Source organism: Sebastes umbrosus, chromosome 14 (genome assembly GCF_015220745.1).
Source record: "Sebastes umbrosus isolate fSebUmb1 chromosome 14, fSebUmb1.pri, whole genome shotgun sequence".
Taxonomy (NCBI): Eukaryota; Metazoa; Chordata; class Actinopteri; order Perciformes; family Sebastidae; genus Sebastes; species Sebastes umbrosus.
The window spans coordinates 24601987-24620195 of NC_051282.1; the positions used below are offsets into that span (position 1 = coordinate 24601987).

The 18209-nt window shown below is 41.5% G+C and overlaps 3 protein-coding genes across 3 annotated transcripts; 1 reads left to right on the forward strand and 2 right to left on the reverse strand.

The window, feature by feature from the left end:
• Window positions 1-308: 308 nt before the first annotated feature.
• tubb4bl (tubulin, beta 4B class IVb-like) lies at window positions 309-3715 on the reverse strand. The gene is made up of 4 exons (XM_037792324.1): window positions 3524-3715; window positions 2447-2555; window positions 2078-2188; window positions 309-1648 (listed from the first exon to the last, which is right to left on the reverse strand). Exons 1-4 carry the CDS (start codon window positions 3578-3580, stop codon window positions 591-593), a joined length of 1335 nt encoding a protein of 444 aa, XP_037648252.1. The 5' UTR covers window positions 3581-3715; the 3' UTR covers window positions 309-590.
• A 3436-nt stretch (window positions 3716-7151) lies between these two features.
• On the forward strand, window positions 7152-10192 carry LOC119501745 (zinc-binding protein A33). The gene is made up of 6 exons (XM_037792323.1): window positions 7152-7967; window positions 8176-8271; window positions 8360-8590; window positions 8885-8907; window positions 8999-9117; window positions 9212-10192. Exons 1-6 carry the CDS (start codon window positions 7578-7580, stop codon window positions 9748-9750), a joined length of 1398 nt encoding a protein of 465 aa, XP_037648251.1. The 5' UTR covers window positions 7152-7577; the 3' UTR covers window positions 9751-10192.
• A 1736-nt stretch (window positions 10193-11928) lies between these two features.
• Window positions 11929-16373, reverse strand: LOC119501879 (G-protein coupled receptor 183-like). The gene is made up of 2 exons (XM_037792568.1): window positions 15992-16373; window positions 11929-13331 (listed from the first exon to the last, which is right to left on the reverse strand). Exon 2 carries the CDS (start codon window positions 13306-13308, stop codon window positions 12349-12351), a length of 960 nt encoding a protein of 319 aa, XP_037648496.1. The 5' UTR covers window positions 13309-13331; window positions 15992-16373; the 3' UTR covers window positions 11929-12348.
• Window positions 16374-18209: the final 1836 nt, after the last annotated feature.

Consider the following 18209-nt stretch of genomic DNA (forward strand, 5'->3'; position numbering starts at 1 on the left):
TCAGTTTGAGTAATTTTTATGAAAAAAAAGTCTAAATTCTCTGATTCCAGCTTCTTAAATATGATTATTTTCTGGTTTCTTTACTCCTCTATGACAGTAAACTGAATATCTTTGTGTTGTGGACAAAACAAGACATTTGAGGACGTTGTCTTGGGCTTTGGGAAACACTGATCAACATTTTTATAGACCAAACAACTAATCGATTAAGAGAAAATAAGAAAAATAATCGACAATGAAATGAATCGTTGGTTGCAGCCCTAATCGATCACACAGTCAGTGAATCAATAAAAACTCAGAGGCAGTAAAAGTGGCCTTTTAATCAGATTTTATTCACCCTTTAATTTCAAGGCTTCACAGTTAAATTCACTTGCTTTTGAATTCCTCGAGGCAGTGACAGGACGGATGTAAGGATGGCCATAATTCAGTGCATTAACAACATACAAAAACATTTAAACCAAGAACGTCACTAGTATAAGCACACATCAATGTCTAACACCAGAGCGAGTGATGTTCAGAGTGGCAGATGATGGAGCGGGATGGAAGAGTTGGGGGATGGGTGAGGTAAAATGGCGGCTGGGTAGGTCGAGGTTTTAGGCGACTTCCTCCTCTCCCTCTTCCTCAAACTCGCCCTCCTCGGTGGTGGCGTCCTGGTACTGCTGGTACTCGGACACCAGGTCGTTCATGTTGCTCTCTGCCTCTGTGAACTCCATCTCGTCCATGCCCTCGCCGGTGTACCAGTGGAGGAAGGCTTTGCGGCGGAACATGGCGGTGAACTGCTCGGAGATGCGCTTGAACAGCTCCTGGATGGCCGTGCTGTTGCCGATAAAAGTGGCGGCCATCTTGAGGCCACGGGGCGGGATGTCGCAGACGGCGGTCTTCACGTTGTTCGGGATCCACTCGACGAAGTAGCTGCTGTTCTTGTTCTGCACGTTCAACATCTGCTCGTCCACCTCCTTCATGGACATGCGGCCCCTGAACACGGCGGCCACGGTGAGGTAGCGGCCGTGGCGCGGGTCGCAGGCGGCCATCATGTTCTTGCTGTCGAACATCTGCTGGGTGAGCTCGGGCACGGACAGGGCGCGGTACTGCTGGCTGCCTCGGCTGGTGAGGGGGGCGAAGCCGGGCATGAAGAAGTGCAGACGGGGGAAGGGCACCATGTTGACGGCTAGTTTACGGAGGTCGGCGTTGAGCTGGCCGGGGAAACGCAGGCACGTGGTCACCCCGCTCATGGTGGCGGACACCAAGTGGTTGAGGTCTCCGTAGGTGGGGGTGGTGAGTTTAAGTGTGCGGAAGCAGATATCGTAGAGAGCTTCATTGTCAATGCAGTAGGTCTCATCTGTGTTCTCCACCAGCTGGTGGACTGACAGCGTGGCGTTGTAGGGCTCCACCACCGTGTCCGACACCTTGGGAGAAGGCACCACGCTGAAGGTGTTCATGATGCGGTCGGGGTACTCCTCGCGGATCTTGCTGATGAGCAGGGTGCCCATGCCGGAGCCGGTGCCGCCACCCAGGGAGTGAGTGAGCTGGAAGCCCTGGAGGCAGTCGCAGCTCTCGGCCTCTTTCCTCACGACGTCCATGACGGAGTCCACCAGCTCGGCTCCCTCCGTGTAGTGACCCTTAGCCCAGTTGTTTCCAGCGCCGCTCTGACCTGAAGACCACAGTATCACAGTTCAGTGATATAGGAAAACACAGGGAAGCTATTCTAACAGTGCATCTTCTGCTGTCAATCTGAACATATAGCCCCAGGTGTCCCAGGAAGAAAGGCAAAAACAATATAAATGTAACACTAAGTTTAAACTTTATCAATTCATGGTTGTTTTAGGAGGTGCTGCAGCACACCTCCTTCCTCGCCCATGCTATGTATATAAAAAATAATCCCAATAAATAAACTGATAGAGAAAATTGAATGAAAATGCTTATGGGCATGTTGGGGGTTGTCCCCGGGGAAGAAACATCAGTAGCAAATATTGGATCAAATTCAAGATAGATCAGTATTGTTGTGGTCTCGATCAGGACTTGATTTGCTTTGGACACGTTGGTCTTTAAAGTGCATCTTCACTAAATTCACACAGCTTACCAAAGACAAAGTTGTCGGGTCTGAAGATCTGCCCGAAGGGACCGGACCTGACTGAGTCCATCGTACCGGGCTCCAGATCCACCAGGATGGCTCGGGGAACATACTTCCCACCTGAAATCAAGATCGACAACGTCAGTTCTGGTTAGCTTGTTAAGTATGACGCATTAAATGTAAAACACAAACATGTATGCAAATCATTTTGCATAGTAGGAGAGCTGGGTAGGTGATGGAGGACACACACACACACCGCTGTTTATTCTTTAATAAATATCTACAATTTTATGCCTTCAATGCCAATTTTTGTAGTTAAATTCCAGTATCGTGACAACACTACTCTGTTGTTGTAATGTAGGTGAATCTGTATCTTACCTGAGGCCTCAGTGTAATAGACGCTGATCCTGTCTAGCTGCAGATCGCTGTCTCCATGGTAGGCACCGGTGGGATCGATGCCGTGCTCGTCACTGATCACCTCCCAGAACTGAGGAAAAAAAAATAGATGCAGAAGGAGATGTTAATATAGGTCAAGTGTAAAAAAAAAAAAAAATAGTAATAATACAGATAATTTAATATACTGAAAATAGATTACAGTACCCTGGGTCAATGAAATAGCACATACTTTATAGGAAGCTATTTTTAAACATGCAAACCTGCTCAATTCTCTAATTTAATACAGGTCTATTAGTCTGAGATGCAGACCGTCTCTGTAGGAGGAATAAAGCAGATGGCAATAATCTTACTGTATTCGATGCTATAAGAACACACTGTACAGTTTAAGCTCAACAAGCTTAAAACTACTGAATATACTCTTCAATGCTATAAGAACAAACTGTACAATTTAAGCTCAGTAAGTTTAAAACTACTAAATATGTAGCCATGGCAATGTTAAAAATAATAAAATAACATCATGAATTGGTGTAAAATCAGACATTTTTCAACTGGAATTGGTTTGAAAAGAACTGTGGTATAAATAGGTCATAGAGGGGAAGGGAGGAGAGGCTGTTACTACAGCAACAGCAGCATGAAGCTACATTACTACTACTGCTACTACAGCAGCATGAAGTTACATTACTACTACTACTACAGTTAATCCTTCATTTAAATGCTAGCAGCATTTAACAAAAAGGTAGAAAAGTAAATTTTGCATGCAATTATTAAAGCGAATTTGTCTGTTCTGCCTGGTCTGTTGCATAAATAAACTAAATAAATGCAAATCAATGCCTGCACGAATCTTGAGCCCTGCAGAGGATCTCAATGACCAAATCTCAGTCTTTTATTTACATTTTTATTTATTGCACGAAGCTCCAATCAAGAGAGGACACCGCATTGGGTTTATTCTAGAGGATTCTTGCAGGATGGATTAACCGGCTCATACCGGCTGCACTCATCTCACCAGAATGAAACAAACCACACAGAGAAACAAAGAATAAAAGGAAATGAGAAGAATACCTTGGCTCCGATCTGGTTTCCGCACTGACCGGCTTGCAAATGCACAATTTCGCGCATTTTTGCAGGGATTGATAAATGAGGATTGGTCGAGTAGAAGAAGATGAACAGCAGAGATTCACAGGAGAATGAGTTCTGCAGACGGATCTTCCGGGATTTGCTCCTTGCAGCAGCTCCGCCTCTAAAGAGCGTCTACTGGGCTGGAACGGTGGTGCATCTTGACGTCATCGCCATGGTAACCATAGAACGGAGGAGAGAGGGCGGAGAGAGGGAGGGGCCAAGAGATGTGGAAATGTTGGATAGGAGGCGAGGAGCTGCACCAGTCATCAGTAATCCTAAAAATCAAGGAGCTGGTATCATTAAATATTTTTGAATCTAAAATGAAGGCTTTAGAAGCAGAATCTATGGCATGCCAATGTTTTTAGCCCCCTTGTTGTACAGCTGCCTCCCAGAAAAGTTCCTTTTTGTCCCCCCATTTGTCTTTAGATAGTTCTCTTTTAAAAGGACTATTTGTAACTTTCAGAAATGCTTGTTAACAGCGACACCTGTGGCCGTTAACTCAACGAAAGTCAGCGCCGAGCTCGCACTTGCTCGCTCTAAATATACATGAACGAGCATCGCTTAAAACAGTGAGGCGACACACGTCAACTAAAAGCACAATATCACTTTATATTTCACCTGCTTGGCAGTAATGTAAACTGACCAGACGGAGGTCTCGCCATGAATCACTGCTGATCCTAGTGTTGGCTTTTCCTGCTTCAGCCTCCCGACCGCGGCAGGAGGGAACAGGGGAGACACCGGAGTTTTGGTCAGAGACAATAAGGTTTCTCGCTGCGGAGCCCCGTCACTTCACAAGACACAGATAACCTCTGTTGGTCTGGAGGGGGTGCAGCATTTATTTCTGCACAAACGTCCACTGTACATTCACTAGATATTCTCAGAGCTAAACGCGCATGAACGTGAGGTGGAGCGAGAATGCGCGCGTTGTGTGAGTGAAGGCAAGCAGGCAGAGGAGCAGTCTGAACAGCGTAGCCTCACGTGAGCGAGCATATGCGAGCGCGCGCGCGCATGGAACAACGACCCGGTAGATTTATACATGTAAAAAGTTACAAACAGTCCCTTTAATGCAAATTTTAGTGATTTTAATGCTTGTGAATTGTATTTTATCTCTATTTTTGTCTGTGTCTGCAACTTTGTGTTCTCGCTGCTGACCGTCTTGGCCAGGTCTCCCTTGGAAAAGAGGTTCTTAATCTCAATGGGACTAACCTGGTTAAATAAAGGTTAAATTAAAAATTAAAAAATAAAATAAGATTCTCATTTTTCTCACCGACTGAGTGCACACACACACACAGATGGAGGCCTGTTATAGCTACACACTATGATGGGTCATTGAAGTTAAGTTTTAACAGTGTAGCCCATTGCAAAGCACAATGAGTTCATCACACAACGTCAATCAGCCACAGCTTGAAAGGTCAAGGACAAGTACATATAAAATGTTTCAGCTGAAGTATGAGGACCTTTGAGAAAGGTATCAACTTGATATTATCTTACCACGGTGCCAAGAGGTCTGCAGGTTGGACGGTATGGAGGACGGAGCCTGCCAAAATAAAACATGAATGAATAAATAAATAAATGACTCGCTAAATAAATAAATATGTAGCAAAAATAATATTAAAAGTAAATGTAGCCATTAATTAACAAATAAAATGTAATATAATTGATATTTCTTTTTTAATTTGATTGTTTATTTATCTATCTTGGTATTAATTCCCTTATTTATTTACTCTTTGGTTTAATTTTCCCTTTTATTTATTTATTTATGTATTATATTAATATGATTTATTATATCTATTCTTATTCATTTTCACAATTATTTTTGTTTGCATATATTTTTTTATTAATTCATTTTTTTCTGCACTTATTTTTTATTTAGTTTTAGCATATATTTTTTGTTAATTCATTTATTTCTGCATTTATTCTTTATTTATTTTTGCATTCATTTATTTAATATTTAAGGGGGGATTCATTTTTAAATGTATGTATTTATGTATTTATTTATTTATGCACAATTTTGCGGTTGCAATTCACCCCTTATTCATTTCCCTGAACTTATTTATTTCTGTATTCTTTTTTCATACATTTCTTTACCCATTTATTTTTTTTAATTTATATTTGCATTTATTTTTATTTATTTATTTTTGCAGGTATGTATTTACTTATGTATTTATTTATTTATTCATTGCATGATTTTCCCTTTGCATTTCACCCCTTATTTATTTCACCAAACTTATTTATTTCTGTATTCTTTTCTTTATACATTTCTTTTTGCATTTTTGCCTCATTATGCAACTGAGGGGGGGCTGTCACACAGAGTGTGTCATCGTGGAGTCAGAGTGCATGACTATATGCTAGCTAGCTAGCTAACTGTGTTTGCTTCTGCTTATCAACTCCAGTCTTCATCCCCGGCTTCATACAGCAGGTCATCGGCCTGCTGCTGCTCCCCCCACCGCTGCCTCGTACCGGTACAGGTGTGCAGATCAACTGTCTGAAGCTCCTCCCCAAGGATCATTCAGAGTGGGAACCTCAGAGATAACGGCACCCTGACCATCGGACACGCCGCAGAGCCCGTGCTCTCCGACATAGGACTCAGTGTCGCGCAGAGCGCCCAGCGGTACGGCGTGTGCCACCGATCCGGGCTCGAGCAGAGAGAGGCGCAGCGCGTTTCCCGGATCAGCCTGGAGTTTCCCACTCTGAACTTTTGAATATTTATGTCACATTTTATCGATTAATTAATGGCTATATTTATTTTTAATATTATTTTTGCTTCATTTAATGACATATTTATGTATTCATCGAGTCATTTATTTATTTATTCATTCATTTTTGATTTTGGCAGGTTCCGTCCTCCATACAAACAGGGCGAAATTATTGAAAAGAAAATACCCAGGATGTGCAGCCATGTTAGCCCATTCCCTCTGATCAAATGTGAGCTTTACTGCCTTCAAAAATACTTTTAGTTACAGTAGCTCTTTTTGTTTTTATAATCAAAATGGGGTCAAGGACAAAAGAACATACTTATGGTTACATAAGAGAAAACAAGCTGGAGGGACAGGCAGATAAGGTCAGTCATGTGTTTCCAATGTAAGAGGACAAAATCCACAGTCTTCGTTATGTGCAAAAATATCTTCCAAAGTTTATCTGAAGCTAATACGAGGCTTCAGCTGTCCAACTTAGACAAAAAAAGAGGATATCTTCCAAAGGTACTTAAGAAGTTTAGATTGTATTAAGTTATCACGGCAATCTGTTTAACTGAGCCAACACTGTATGTGAACACTGAACAGGCCTAAAAGGCAGACACCATACTGCACACTGTTGGGTTTTTACATCAGAATCAAGGACACCGATACCCGGATCCAGCTATTTGAGTCAGTATCAGCCCTGTAGCGGTATCGGTGCATCCCATGTCACATACTGTCACAACCAATATGATCTATAACCTGTCTTATCTAGAATACATTAACAACAGAGTTTTAAAAAGTGACTTGTTGTTAGTACAGTAAAATCCTGTTTCTTTCTGAGCAGGTTTAGCCACTAAATTCACTGATGTATGAAATGAGTATATTGTTTTTACCCGACCATCCCCTGTTTTAATAACTACTCCATGAATTAATGATTCAAAACGTTTGGCTAGTGTGCCGCCTTGGGTTGTTAACAACACTGAACCATTCATACATACATATCCTGAATGATGACATTCCAAACATCCAGTTACCAACCAACAACTGGCCAATAAGGCTTTACTTCCTGTCTCCCAGCACGGCTACGTACAGTGTTGTTTCACAGTGCTGCATGATTTGAGTTACTCCCACCAAAGTCATGCACAGGAAAACCAAGATTTGCTACTTCATGTCAAGAACAATAGACAGGCTGTTAGTGTGCTCTGAGGCTTTCAAGAGACGAGTTTAACTGGGCGCGCTAAATTATGTTATTAAGGACTTAATACACGAGGACTTTTGAAGAGTGGATTTCCTACATTGTACGTGACAAGCTGCTGATCATGTCACTCCCGGAGGAGGATCTCACATGCCCGATATGCTGTGACATCTTTACAGACCCGGTGTTGCTGCCATGTAGCCACAGCTTCTGCAGGAGCTGTCTGAAGCGCTGCTGGGAAATGGGCGTACGTGAGTGTCCTGTGTGCAGGAAGAGAGCCTCCAAAGCCGGTCCTTCCACCAATCTGGCTCTGAGAAACGTCTGTGAGGCTCTTGTGCAGGCCAGGAGGAGCTCAGTGCTGGAGGACGAGAAGATGAACTGTAATCTGCACGGGGAGAAGTTAAAACTCTTCTGTGTGGTGGACAAACAGCCCATCTGTGTGGTGTGTCAGTCGTCCAAACTGCACAAGGGTCACGACTGCTCGCCGATAGAAGAGGCATTGCTGGACTGCAAGGTAAGGGAGATAAATATATCATTGTGTTTCCCAGCTGCGTTGTAAAAACAACTGAGCTAAACCTTACCCTTAAGTATTCAAGGTAACACCTAACAGTAGAATGCTGTCCCACAAGTCTGTCCTGATTGTGATCCACACAGTTATTTTTCAGTGGTGGTAAAAACACTGAAAAAACTGAAACATTATCTGATTTTTGCGGGTTTTTCAGGATGAACTCGCTTCAGCCCTCAAGAACTTGCAAGATAAAGTGGACAGCCTCAAAAGAATCCACATGACCTCTGCAGACATGTTGAAGTACATCAAGGTAACTGTGAAGAGATGTGAAGAGATGTTTGGTTTTGAATAAAGAAATAAAAAAATCAGTTCAAATAAACCATGATTTGCTCTCTCAGAGTCAGGCGCTGGACACGCAAAGACTGATCAAGAGCCACTTCGAGCAGCTCCATCAAGTCCTCCACGAAGAGGAATCGGCCAGAATAGCGGCGGTGAAGAAAGAAGAAGAAGAGAAGACGGCAGGACTGAAGAATAAGTTTAAAGAGCTTTCAGCAGAAGTGCTGTCGCTCACAGAGACCATCTTAGTCATACAGGAGCAGCTGAAAGAAGAAGATATGATCCTGTTGAAGGTCCGTACACTCAAGTATACATCAACTTTTTAAAGGAACAGTGTCTACCATTTAGGGGGATCTATTGGCAGAAATGGAATATAATATTAATACGTATGTTTCCTTTAGTGTATAATCACCTGATAATAAGAATTGTTGTGTTTTTGTTAGCTTAGACTGACCTGTTATCTACATAGGAAGCGAGTCCGCCATGTTTCTACAGTAGCCCAGAACAGACAAACCACAGTGTTAACTTCTTCCTGCTTTTGCTCAAAACTTCCCACCTTGAGTGTGTTTATTTTTTCTGTTTTCCAGAATTTCAAAGACACCCAGGACAGGTAGGTCAACAAAGTTATGGACTCACACTCTTTGTGTTGACTATGACATATTCTCAGTGTAAAATATCTTAATATATCTTTTTTATCACAGAGAAAGAAGCCTAGCTCTCGGTTCAGACAACATGTCCGGGTTACTGATTGATGTGACCAAGCATGTCTGCAACCTCAAGTATAAAGTCTGGGAGAAAATGCTGGACCATATCGACTATAGTGAGTACACGTCTTCAGGTTCAGAGGCCGAAAGAGTAGAATTGTACAACCTTGTTTAATGCATCAATCTTTCTGCTGGTATCCTGTCTTTCAGCTCCTGTGACTCTAGATCCAAACACAGCACACCCCTGCCTCATCCTGTCTGACGACCTCACTTCCCTCCACTACTCAAAGCAGTACAGCTGTTGCCCTGACAACCCAGAGCGCTTCCACATCAGCGCCGAAGTGGTAGGCATGGCCGCGCTGGGCTCAGGAAGCCACCACTGGGTCGTGGAGACAGGAAGTAATCAGGACTGGCTCCTGGGCGTGGCCTCTGTGTCCGTACCCAGAGACTCTGAGGTCTCCGCTCGGCCTGAGAACGGCTTCTGGACTTTGTGTTTCAGGGACGGAGAGTTCAGGGCGATGACTTCGCCGCCCACCCCGCTGACAGTTACAAGTGCGCCCGAACAAGTCAAAGTGCAACTGGATTACAACAAAGGGACGGTGTCTTTCTTTGACCCCGCTGACGACACACTCATTTATGAATTCACACAAACATTCACAGAAACTTTACTTCCATATATTTACACACAGTGCAGTCATCCATTGAGAATAATGCCAGAGAAGGTACTTGTCACAATGTTGCGTCAATAAGGGGATGAAGGATTTATTAATTATGTAAGAAAATATGATCCCAGATCTGTTTTGATAGATGAGATCAATGTCCAAGAATTATAGTTGGGATGATATAATGTTAACTTCTCTCACAGAAAGCACGTATTCTTCATCCAAGTCATATTGCAGCTTCAAAAACACATTTTTATTGTTACTTATTCCTCCTTAAAGGAATAGTCCGACATTTTGGGAAATACATTTATTCACTTTTTTAGCTGAGAGCTACGTAAGAAGATTGATACCACTCACATGTCTGTAGCTTAGCATAGCATTCATATTAACTCTTCTCGGGAACACGATAAACACGACCCCATTTGAAGGCACCATAAGTGGACATAATCATCGTGACATCACCCATTTGAAGCCTTGAGTTCGGCATTTTGGCCATCGCCATCTTGTTTTATTGCAACCAGAAGTGACACGAGAGGGTAGAGCTAAGTAAAACTGAATGCTGAAAAAGACATTTTTAGATGACCAAAAAGGTTATAATTAACTTTCATCAACAGAAAACACACTATGAAAGGGTTAAAGTTGTAAGACGAAAACACGGACAACTCCCAGACCGCCGTGGTAGCAAGCTGTCAATCACAAGGTAGCCACGCCCTAAAGCATCTCCTGCTTTATGGTCTATTTGACTCTAAATGGGACCATAATTTACTAAATGAACATCATGCTGTATTGAAGAAGACTTCAAACTAGCGATTGAGACCATAAACTCATGTTTACAATGTTTACTTAGGTAATAAATCAAGTGAGAAGTAGGCTCATTTTCTCATAAATTTCTATACAGTCAGACTTCTTTTTGCAACCAGAGGATTCGCCCCCTGCTGGCTGTTAGAAAGAATGCGAGTTTAAGGCACTTCCAACATTGGCTTCACTTTTCAGACCCGGAGGTTGCCCACTGGTGGCATTAATCTTCTCATCAAGGGGCTCTGAATAGTTTATCTCCTCAACTGTAGTTGACAACTATAAAATTCTGGTCTTAATCATATCTAACAACCAAAATCTTTTCAGATGGAGGTCCCTGAAGCAAAATCTAACTCAAAACAAATAAGCCCATTTCCCAAAATGTAGAACTATTCCTTTAACAGCAAAATTGCTAATATATATAAGAGGGCTAAATATACTTTGCTCAGTGTGGTGGAAGAGGGGAGAGCACATAAATATGAAGTTATAGGTTTGTCCATAACTGTTTTTTTTGGTGTGCAGCATGCCCATTCTATATTGTTTTATTGTTTTGAATTACCTGCGACTTACATCTGAATGAATGATGCTGCTGTGCAGGTGTTCTATGATTCCTCTATTAATGATAACCATATTATGTTGGACTCGGATGAGGGAGACGTTTCTCACCCATTCAGCACCATGCACTTTAAGGAATGCACATCACACACGGAGGGATTATTAGACTGTACAGTTCAGTTTATTGGTCTCTTTTGTACACATGATGGCGCCAAAGTCAAGCAAATATTTTGAAGGATTTCATTACAGTGGAGACGACTTTGAACACATAAACTTAATGTTGTTTGTAGAAATGAATCTTCCTGAACATAATCACTTTATGAAAACATGAAATTAAAAAGTAGATTTTTCCACTTGTTGACTCATTATCGATGCATATTTTTTATTTTTACAATCATAGCTTTTGTCAGGATTGCTTTCTCAAACTCCACATAAAAAATTGATTCAGTTAAAACCAGGACTGTCAATCAATTAAAAATATTCAATCGCAAAGACTGTCTATAGTTAATCGCAATTAAATTGCACATCTTTTATCTGTTTAAAATGTACCTTATATGGAGATTTGTCAAGTATTTAATGCTCTTATCAACATGGGAGTGGGCAAATAGTGTTGCTTTATGCAGTGTATAAGTGCTGAGAACATTATGATAGAAGTACTGTATATGATGGCCATTCCCATGCTCTATTATGTCTCATAAATTGTTGCAGCAAATTTTGGGTTGATACCATTTGTTACACAGATTTGGTGCTAAATCTAATAATTATTTTACCACTCGAGAAATGATAAAATGATCAATAATCCCTCCAAAATACCACATTAAGTCACCAAGACCTTGAGGAACAGCATAGAAAAAGCCATGCTGTGATTTGATATCAAAAACTTTTGACATTTGGAAACCAGAAACTGCTCAGAAAGCCCCTTATTATCAACATGGGAGTGGGGAAATATGCTTGCTTTATGCAAATTTATGTACAGAATTTATTGTTGGAAATCAATTAAAAACACAAAACAATGACAAATATTGTCCAGAAACCCGCTACAACATCGGAAAGACCGACGGCGGCCCATCTGATTTTTTAAGTGGTTAATTAACTAGTTGCGTTAATTCGTTAAAGAAATTAGTGGCGTTAAAACAAATTTGCATTATCGCGTTGACTTTGACAGCCCTAGTTAAAACACACATTTTAAAAATAATCAGACAAGTCACAGAAAAAAAACATGAATTCACAGTTGTCTTGTATATTCACAGTATTCAGTGTCTTCTCTCACAGCTTGTCTTTAGAGACAGATGTTAAACTGAGCATCCGTGATGTCCAGTATGTGTATTAGGTCTCTTAAGCAGGTGAGTTCTGTGCAGGTGGTGTTTGGTTGTTCTCCACAGAGACACAGCTGCAGCACTTGGCATCTGAGAGGAAAGGCACCTTCTCCAGACGAGACAGATAGACGAGCGGCTGGATGGTGCTGCTGATGTTGAGGAAAGCGAAGCCCACAGGCTGCACGTAGCAGCGAAACACATCCGGGGAGTAGTAGTCTTCAAAAGGAAACAGTGCTACAAGCGGCAGGTAGTTACATATGATGATACAAAGGATAGAGAGCACCATCTTGAAGGCCCTCTTCTTCAAGGGTTGCATCTCGTCTTTCCCTGGTCCACGGGACTTCTTCAGGGCCCACAGGATGCTCACGTTACACACGGCCATCCAAGTAAACGCCGCCAGGATCTCGCCGGTGAACACTTTCTCGAAGTTGGGGAGGCCTCCCACGACCTTGGCTGCGGAGTAGGCAAAGGTGAGGCAGTACACCAGCACTGAGAGGCTCAACCTGTACTTGATGTGCTTGAGCCGCCCAAACATAATTGGGAAGAGCACAGCCACGAAGCGATCCAGGCAGATACAGGAGAGAAACAACGGCCCGCTCGTGTCTTTAACGCCGTAGGAGAACTTGATGGCGGACCACACCTCTCTGCTCTGCCAGAGGTAGATGTTAAGGAAGATGATGGGGGTCATGGCACCGAAGTAGGCGTCCATCAAGGCCAGGCAGCCCAAGAATATGTCAGACGTGGTGGGTGTTTTGCGATTACGGATGAGGATCGCAATGACAAGCAAGTTGGTCGGGATTCCCACGATTACGTTGATGCACTGCAGGGTCAGGTCAAAGAGAATGCCTTCTACCTGCTCATCGCACCCGTCGACCACACTGAAGGGTTTCACTGTGGCGTTGAGGTCAGCGGTGGCGTTGAGAGGGAGTCGGGTCGGGAGAGAAGTCGAGTTCAGCGGTGAAGATACATTTCTCGACATGATTCTGTAACTGTAAAAGGATTCTGATGGGAGAAGAATAAGAATAGTAGTGAGAGTTTAAAACGTTTATCACAATACAATTTCCTATTAACCTTTTCCACTCCACCCCTCTTTTTTATAAACCCATTTTTGTCTTTTTTAGGGGGGGATCAGGAGGACTTTAGGAGGAGATAGCAGGTCAACAGTAGATGTCACACAGAAGTGGTGTACATCATCTGAAAGCTGGGAACCTGGCGATTAATTTGAGATGCAGTTCAACACTGTGTGTCAAGTTGTTATAGTCATAAATCAGATATTAGAAGATTAATTAATTCAAATATATTGCAAGAGTGTATAAGGGTTTAGAACACTATGATAGAAGTATATGATGGTCATTCCCATGCTCTATTATGTCTCATAAGTTTTTGCAGCAATTTTTTGGGTTGATACCATTTGTTACACAGATTTGGTGTTAGATTTAGCCATTTTTTACCACTCAAGAATTGTTAAAAATGATCAATAATCCCTCCAAAATACCACATTAAGACACCAAGACCTTGAGGAACACCATAGAAAAAGCCATGCTGTGATTTGGTTTCAAAAACTTTTGACATTTGGAGATTTCTGCAAGAATTTAATTTTTTGGAGATTGGATGGCGAGCACTTCTGTTCTGGAAACTGCTCAGAATCCCCCTTATTGTCAATCTACCTAGGAAAGCCATCCATCCTCTGAACGCTCTAGGTCTCTAGTTTGTGGCTGTAAAGTTTCATGAGGCTGTGATTATCCTAGAGGTCACCACAGGTCATTTTATACAGTGAGGTCAAGTTTCAAAAAATGGTCTCAATACAATGAAATGGTTACTATGGGGACTAACATCATCACACATGAATACAGTTGGTCTCATTGGATCCACAAGAGTCTCAGCTTTACAGTCATACCCAATTTATGTAATTCCAAGACTTTGGTATTTTTGCTTGAAAAATTGACCAAAACGATTTGAATGCAGGACTTGTGCTTGAAATGGAATATAATAATATTTGAGTAAAGGATCTGAATACTTCCTTATCTGTTTATGTAGACCTGTATTTGAAGAGTTGCACAGTTATTTACTGTTTTCACACTCATGGACTGGATTTGCATCATTCACAAAGAACCGGTGACTCACTTTGTGCTTCCTCGCTGTCATAGGTTCTAATTTGCATTTGTCTCTGTGGACCCTTTAAGCCCGACCACGTCTGCGCTGCACAACACTCAAAAGAGCTGCGTCACATATTTACAAGTTAGCCATTAACCTGAGGGATCAGTGAAATTCGCCGTATCCAAATAATGATTACAATAAATACACAAATTGGCTGTTGAATAGACACATCTGTACACAAAAGCCCATCAATAAGTCCTATTAATGTGAAGATTAAAATGTTCAGGGTTTTGACTCTGTTTCCAATAAAATAAAAAAAATGAATAAAAAACAGCAAAATATCATTAAAATGTATACTTTTCCCCTTATTTTGGATGGAAATTCTTCATATTTTAACTCCTATTTTCAGTTTAGGGCGCTCTTAAACGGCTCAAAAAACAGGGACCCTTATACTGCATGCAAAAAACTGCATGTGATTATCATAAAGTGGGCATGTCTGTAAAGGGGAGACTCGTGGGTACCCATGGAACCCATTTTCATTCACATCTCGAGGTCAGAGGTCAAGGGACCCCTTTGAAAATCATGCCAGTTTTTCCTCGACAAAATGTATCCTAACTTTGGAGCGTTATTTTGCTAACATGTCATGGTTTGTACCTCTAAAACTAAGCCTACTACAGCCTCTGAAAGACAGTAAAAGGTCTCAGAGGTGTTTATCAAGGGGATACGTCATCTTGTTTTCTAGCTCAGTACAAATGATCCCGCCTGCGTCACGTCAAACATACTGTTGTTCATTAGAATCTGTGTTTCTAATCTGCCGAGAAGTTTATTCTCAGTAGAGTTAAACCAGCCGCAGAGTAAGACGAGACGGTTCCCAGAGAGAAACAAAAACACCTTAAAAACACCGTCAGGGCTTCTCCTCGGGCTGTTATCCTGTTATTGTGTCTGCGTGGACCTTCCTCTGGGAAAAGACTCCCGTATGCACCAGGGACATCTAACTCACTTAAGGGACTCGTACTAAAAGCCCCGCCCTTTCACAGCAGAATAAAAGGGCAGCTATTTCCCAAATTAAAATGGCAAGGTTCAGATTCTGCATGTAGACAATAGCTTCAGACTATTGTTAGTGAGGGCAGTGGGGATTTCCTGGAGCTCTTAAAAGCCTGTTTCTGACATTTAGATATTCCTAAAGCTAATTTCTGACCAGAAAAGGACGATAAGCTGGAAAATAAATGTAATAATGGCTGGATTGGTGGACTAATAACTGTGAGGAAACCATTCCAGGTGTCCTGAGCCCTGAGCTCAGAGTTTCTTTCTACAGGAGGACCACAAAAGGAAGATTTTTTTAATACATGCCCTAAATGTCAGGTTTCGTTCTGTACTCCGGGACTATTTACTGAGTCAGGCTGATTTGCATCTTCTCATGCAGTACTCTGAGCTCCCTCCACCGAGCCGACTACTGGAGCCAGAGGCTGTGATCGTTCTTTGTGCAGCCATCAAGGGGCCTAATTCTGCTTTAATATGGACCTTTTCTTGGCCTCTCTCCCTCAGTGGACGCCGGTGTTTCTCACCTCCCTCTGCTGCTGGCTCCACCTCAGGCCACACTCGCTCCTGTGGGGCTAATCACACTGACGGAGGAGTGAAGCTCTTCGCCGAGATGGTCGTCCCTGGAGACGGCAGACTTAAATCAATTGTGTTTTTCTTCAGGCATATCTGCTGAAGATGAAATAAACAAGAACAGAATATTAAACAGTGTTTTGGAGCATTTAATTAGATGCTGAAAACCCAGCAGTATAATGAACTGTTTTACATCCATTAAAAGTGACTTGTTTTGTTAAAAATGTAAAAGTTGTAAACTATTTGTGACAGATTTTTAACATTTCTTCCACCGTTTGTTATTCTTAACATTGATTATTACACGTCTTTGTTGAATACTTGATTATGATTGGTCAATCACGGCGTTCTACGGTCTGTTATTTCTTTACAGAAGACTGTTGCTATGTATATCAGAACGTTGCTATGGACGCAATTCTGATGTCGGACTCTGGCGGACCATTTTTGTGTCAAAATATTGATTTCTTAAGTAAGTAGCCGTGTAATAAGCGGGAAAATGTACAGCTAGCTAGTCATCGTTGTGAAATAAACCCCTTCAGGGCGATGCGGCGGTTTATTTCACAACAATTCATTGTAGATTATCCCTTACTTAATCATAGTAAACGATGTACAAAGATGTATTAGTAAAAGTAAAAACACTTATAACATATTTATTCTGTTTTTTTTGTCTTGCATTTCTATTCAGAAGTTTGAGGATAAATTCAGATTAATTATCTTATCAGATTTCATAAAATATTTCAAATGAAAGTACAAAGATGTTCTTACTCAAGATTAAAAACACTTTAACAGCTGCAGACACATTAAATACTCTTAAATATCTTTGTTCATCAGTGAGAGTAATTAAAGTAATGTAAAATATTTGAAGTTGCATGGAGCGTGAGGTGAGGGGAAACCCACTTAAACTCAATTCATCTACATTGTTTTATCCACAATTATTTGCAAAATGGAGTGAACCATTTCTCTAGGTCTCTAGGTTAATCTGAATAAAACAAATGCATCGTATTAATCTCAGTAAATAATATCAAACTGACGCAACTGAAATTCAACAATTAAGCAGTGCTACGTCTCTTTTAAGGTCATATATTGATTGAAATACTTTGATTAAACAAAAAACCCAAAACATTTCACAAATTCTAACTGACCTGTGAAGCTTTTTAAGAGTTAGTATTGTTTTTACTCACCAGTGCGAAGTATTCTTCTGCGCTGTGTAGTATCAGCGGTTCATTTATGAGTTGTCTGAAGTGTCGTGAATTTGACGCTGACCGGGAGGGGAGGATCTCCAGGAGGTTTTTGATGTCATGAGGGAATAGTGACTCTCCCAGACGAAGCCTCTTTAATAAGATGCATCCAGCAGCGGAGTATTTAAAACAAATGGGGCATGTCTGAAGACCTGATCCTGAAGATCTGGTATTCAAATTTGGAGACTTTACTTGAGTATTTCCATATTTCCAAGTTAAATTTTCGGTACATAATAAGTGAATATATTGTAATTTTAGTCGTATATTGTCCCTCTTGTGTCACTCCTGGTTGCAAAACAACAAGATGGCGAAGGCCAAAAACCAAGATGGCAATGGACAAAATGTCAAACTCGAGGCTTCGAAACGTTAGTCCACAAACCAATGGGTGACATCATGGTGACTACGTCCACTTCTTATATCCAGTGTATGGTTGTAACTACCTTATGGCACTGGGAGCATCTTCCCGTTAGTGGAGACACTGAGCACAGTTGCACAAGAGCCTGTGTGTGAGTATGTGTCAGGATGTATTGGGATTGATTGTTTTATAGGTTGGTTAATTGCATTTTAGCCTCTGCTTAGGTGAGTAGAACCCAATGTTCTGTTCCCTTGTGATCACAAAGATAAACCCACATTGATCCATTGTCTAACTGATGAATTACCAGATAAAAAGAGAGACTCAGAGAACAGGATCCTGTCATTTGGTTGCTTTACCTCTGTTTAGTCTAGGGGGGCAGTAGTGGTCTGCACTTCATACTAGATATGTGATGCGGGCAGCAGGGTTTCATCAAGACAACTTGAAGCTTTTGCAAACATGACATGATTTTATATTAAATTTAACAACTCAACATGATCTTCTGGCATCACCCACAGTGTCAGTGCTGCCAGGGCAAGGAAAATAAATTACATATCCATTGGAGAATGTGTTTACGAAGAATCA

Bases quoted from the DNA above. Each gene is read 5' to 3' on its own strand.
- tubb4bl (XM_037792324.1), bottom strand. From the start codon at position 3,580: ATGCGCGAAATTGTGCATTTGCAAGCCGGTCAGTGCGGAAACCAGATC. The intron at 2,556-3,523 runs GTATTCTTCTCA...TTTTTTCCTCAG, and splicing joins GAAACCAGATCGGAGCCAAG to TTCTGGGAGGTGATCAGTGA. The intron at 1,649-2,077 runs GTAAGCTGTGTG...TGTGGTCTTCAG, and splicing joins ACCCGACAACTTTGTCTTTG to GTCAGAGCGGCGCTGGAAAC.
- LOC119501745 (XM_037792323.1), top strand. From the start codon at position 7,578: ATGTCACTCCCGGAGGAGGATCTCACATGCCCGATATGCTGTGACATC. The intron at 8,272-8,359 runs GTAACTGTGAAG...TTGCTCTCTCAG, and splicing joins ACATGTTGAAGTACATCAAG to AGTCAGGCGCTGGACACGCA. The intron at 9,118-9,211 runs GTGAGTACACGT...CCTGTCTTTCAG, and splicing joins GCTGGACCATATCGACTATA to CTCCTGTGACTCTAGATCCA.
- LOC119501879 (XM_037792568.1), bottom strand. From the start codon at position 13,308: ATGTCGAGAAATGTATCTTCACCGCTGAACTCGACTTCTCTCCCGACC.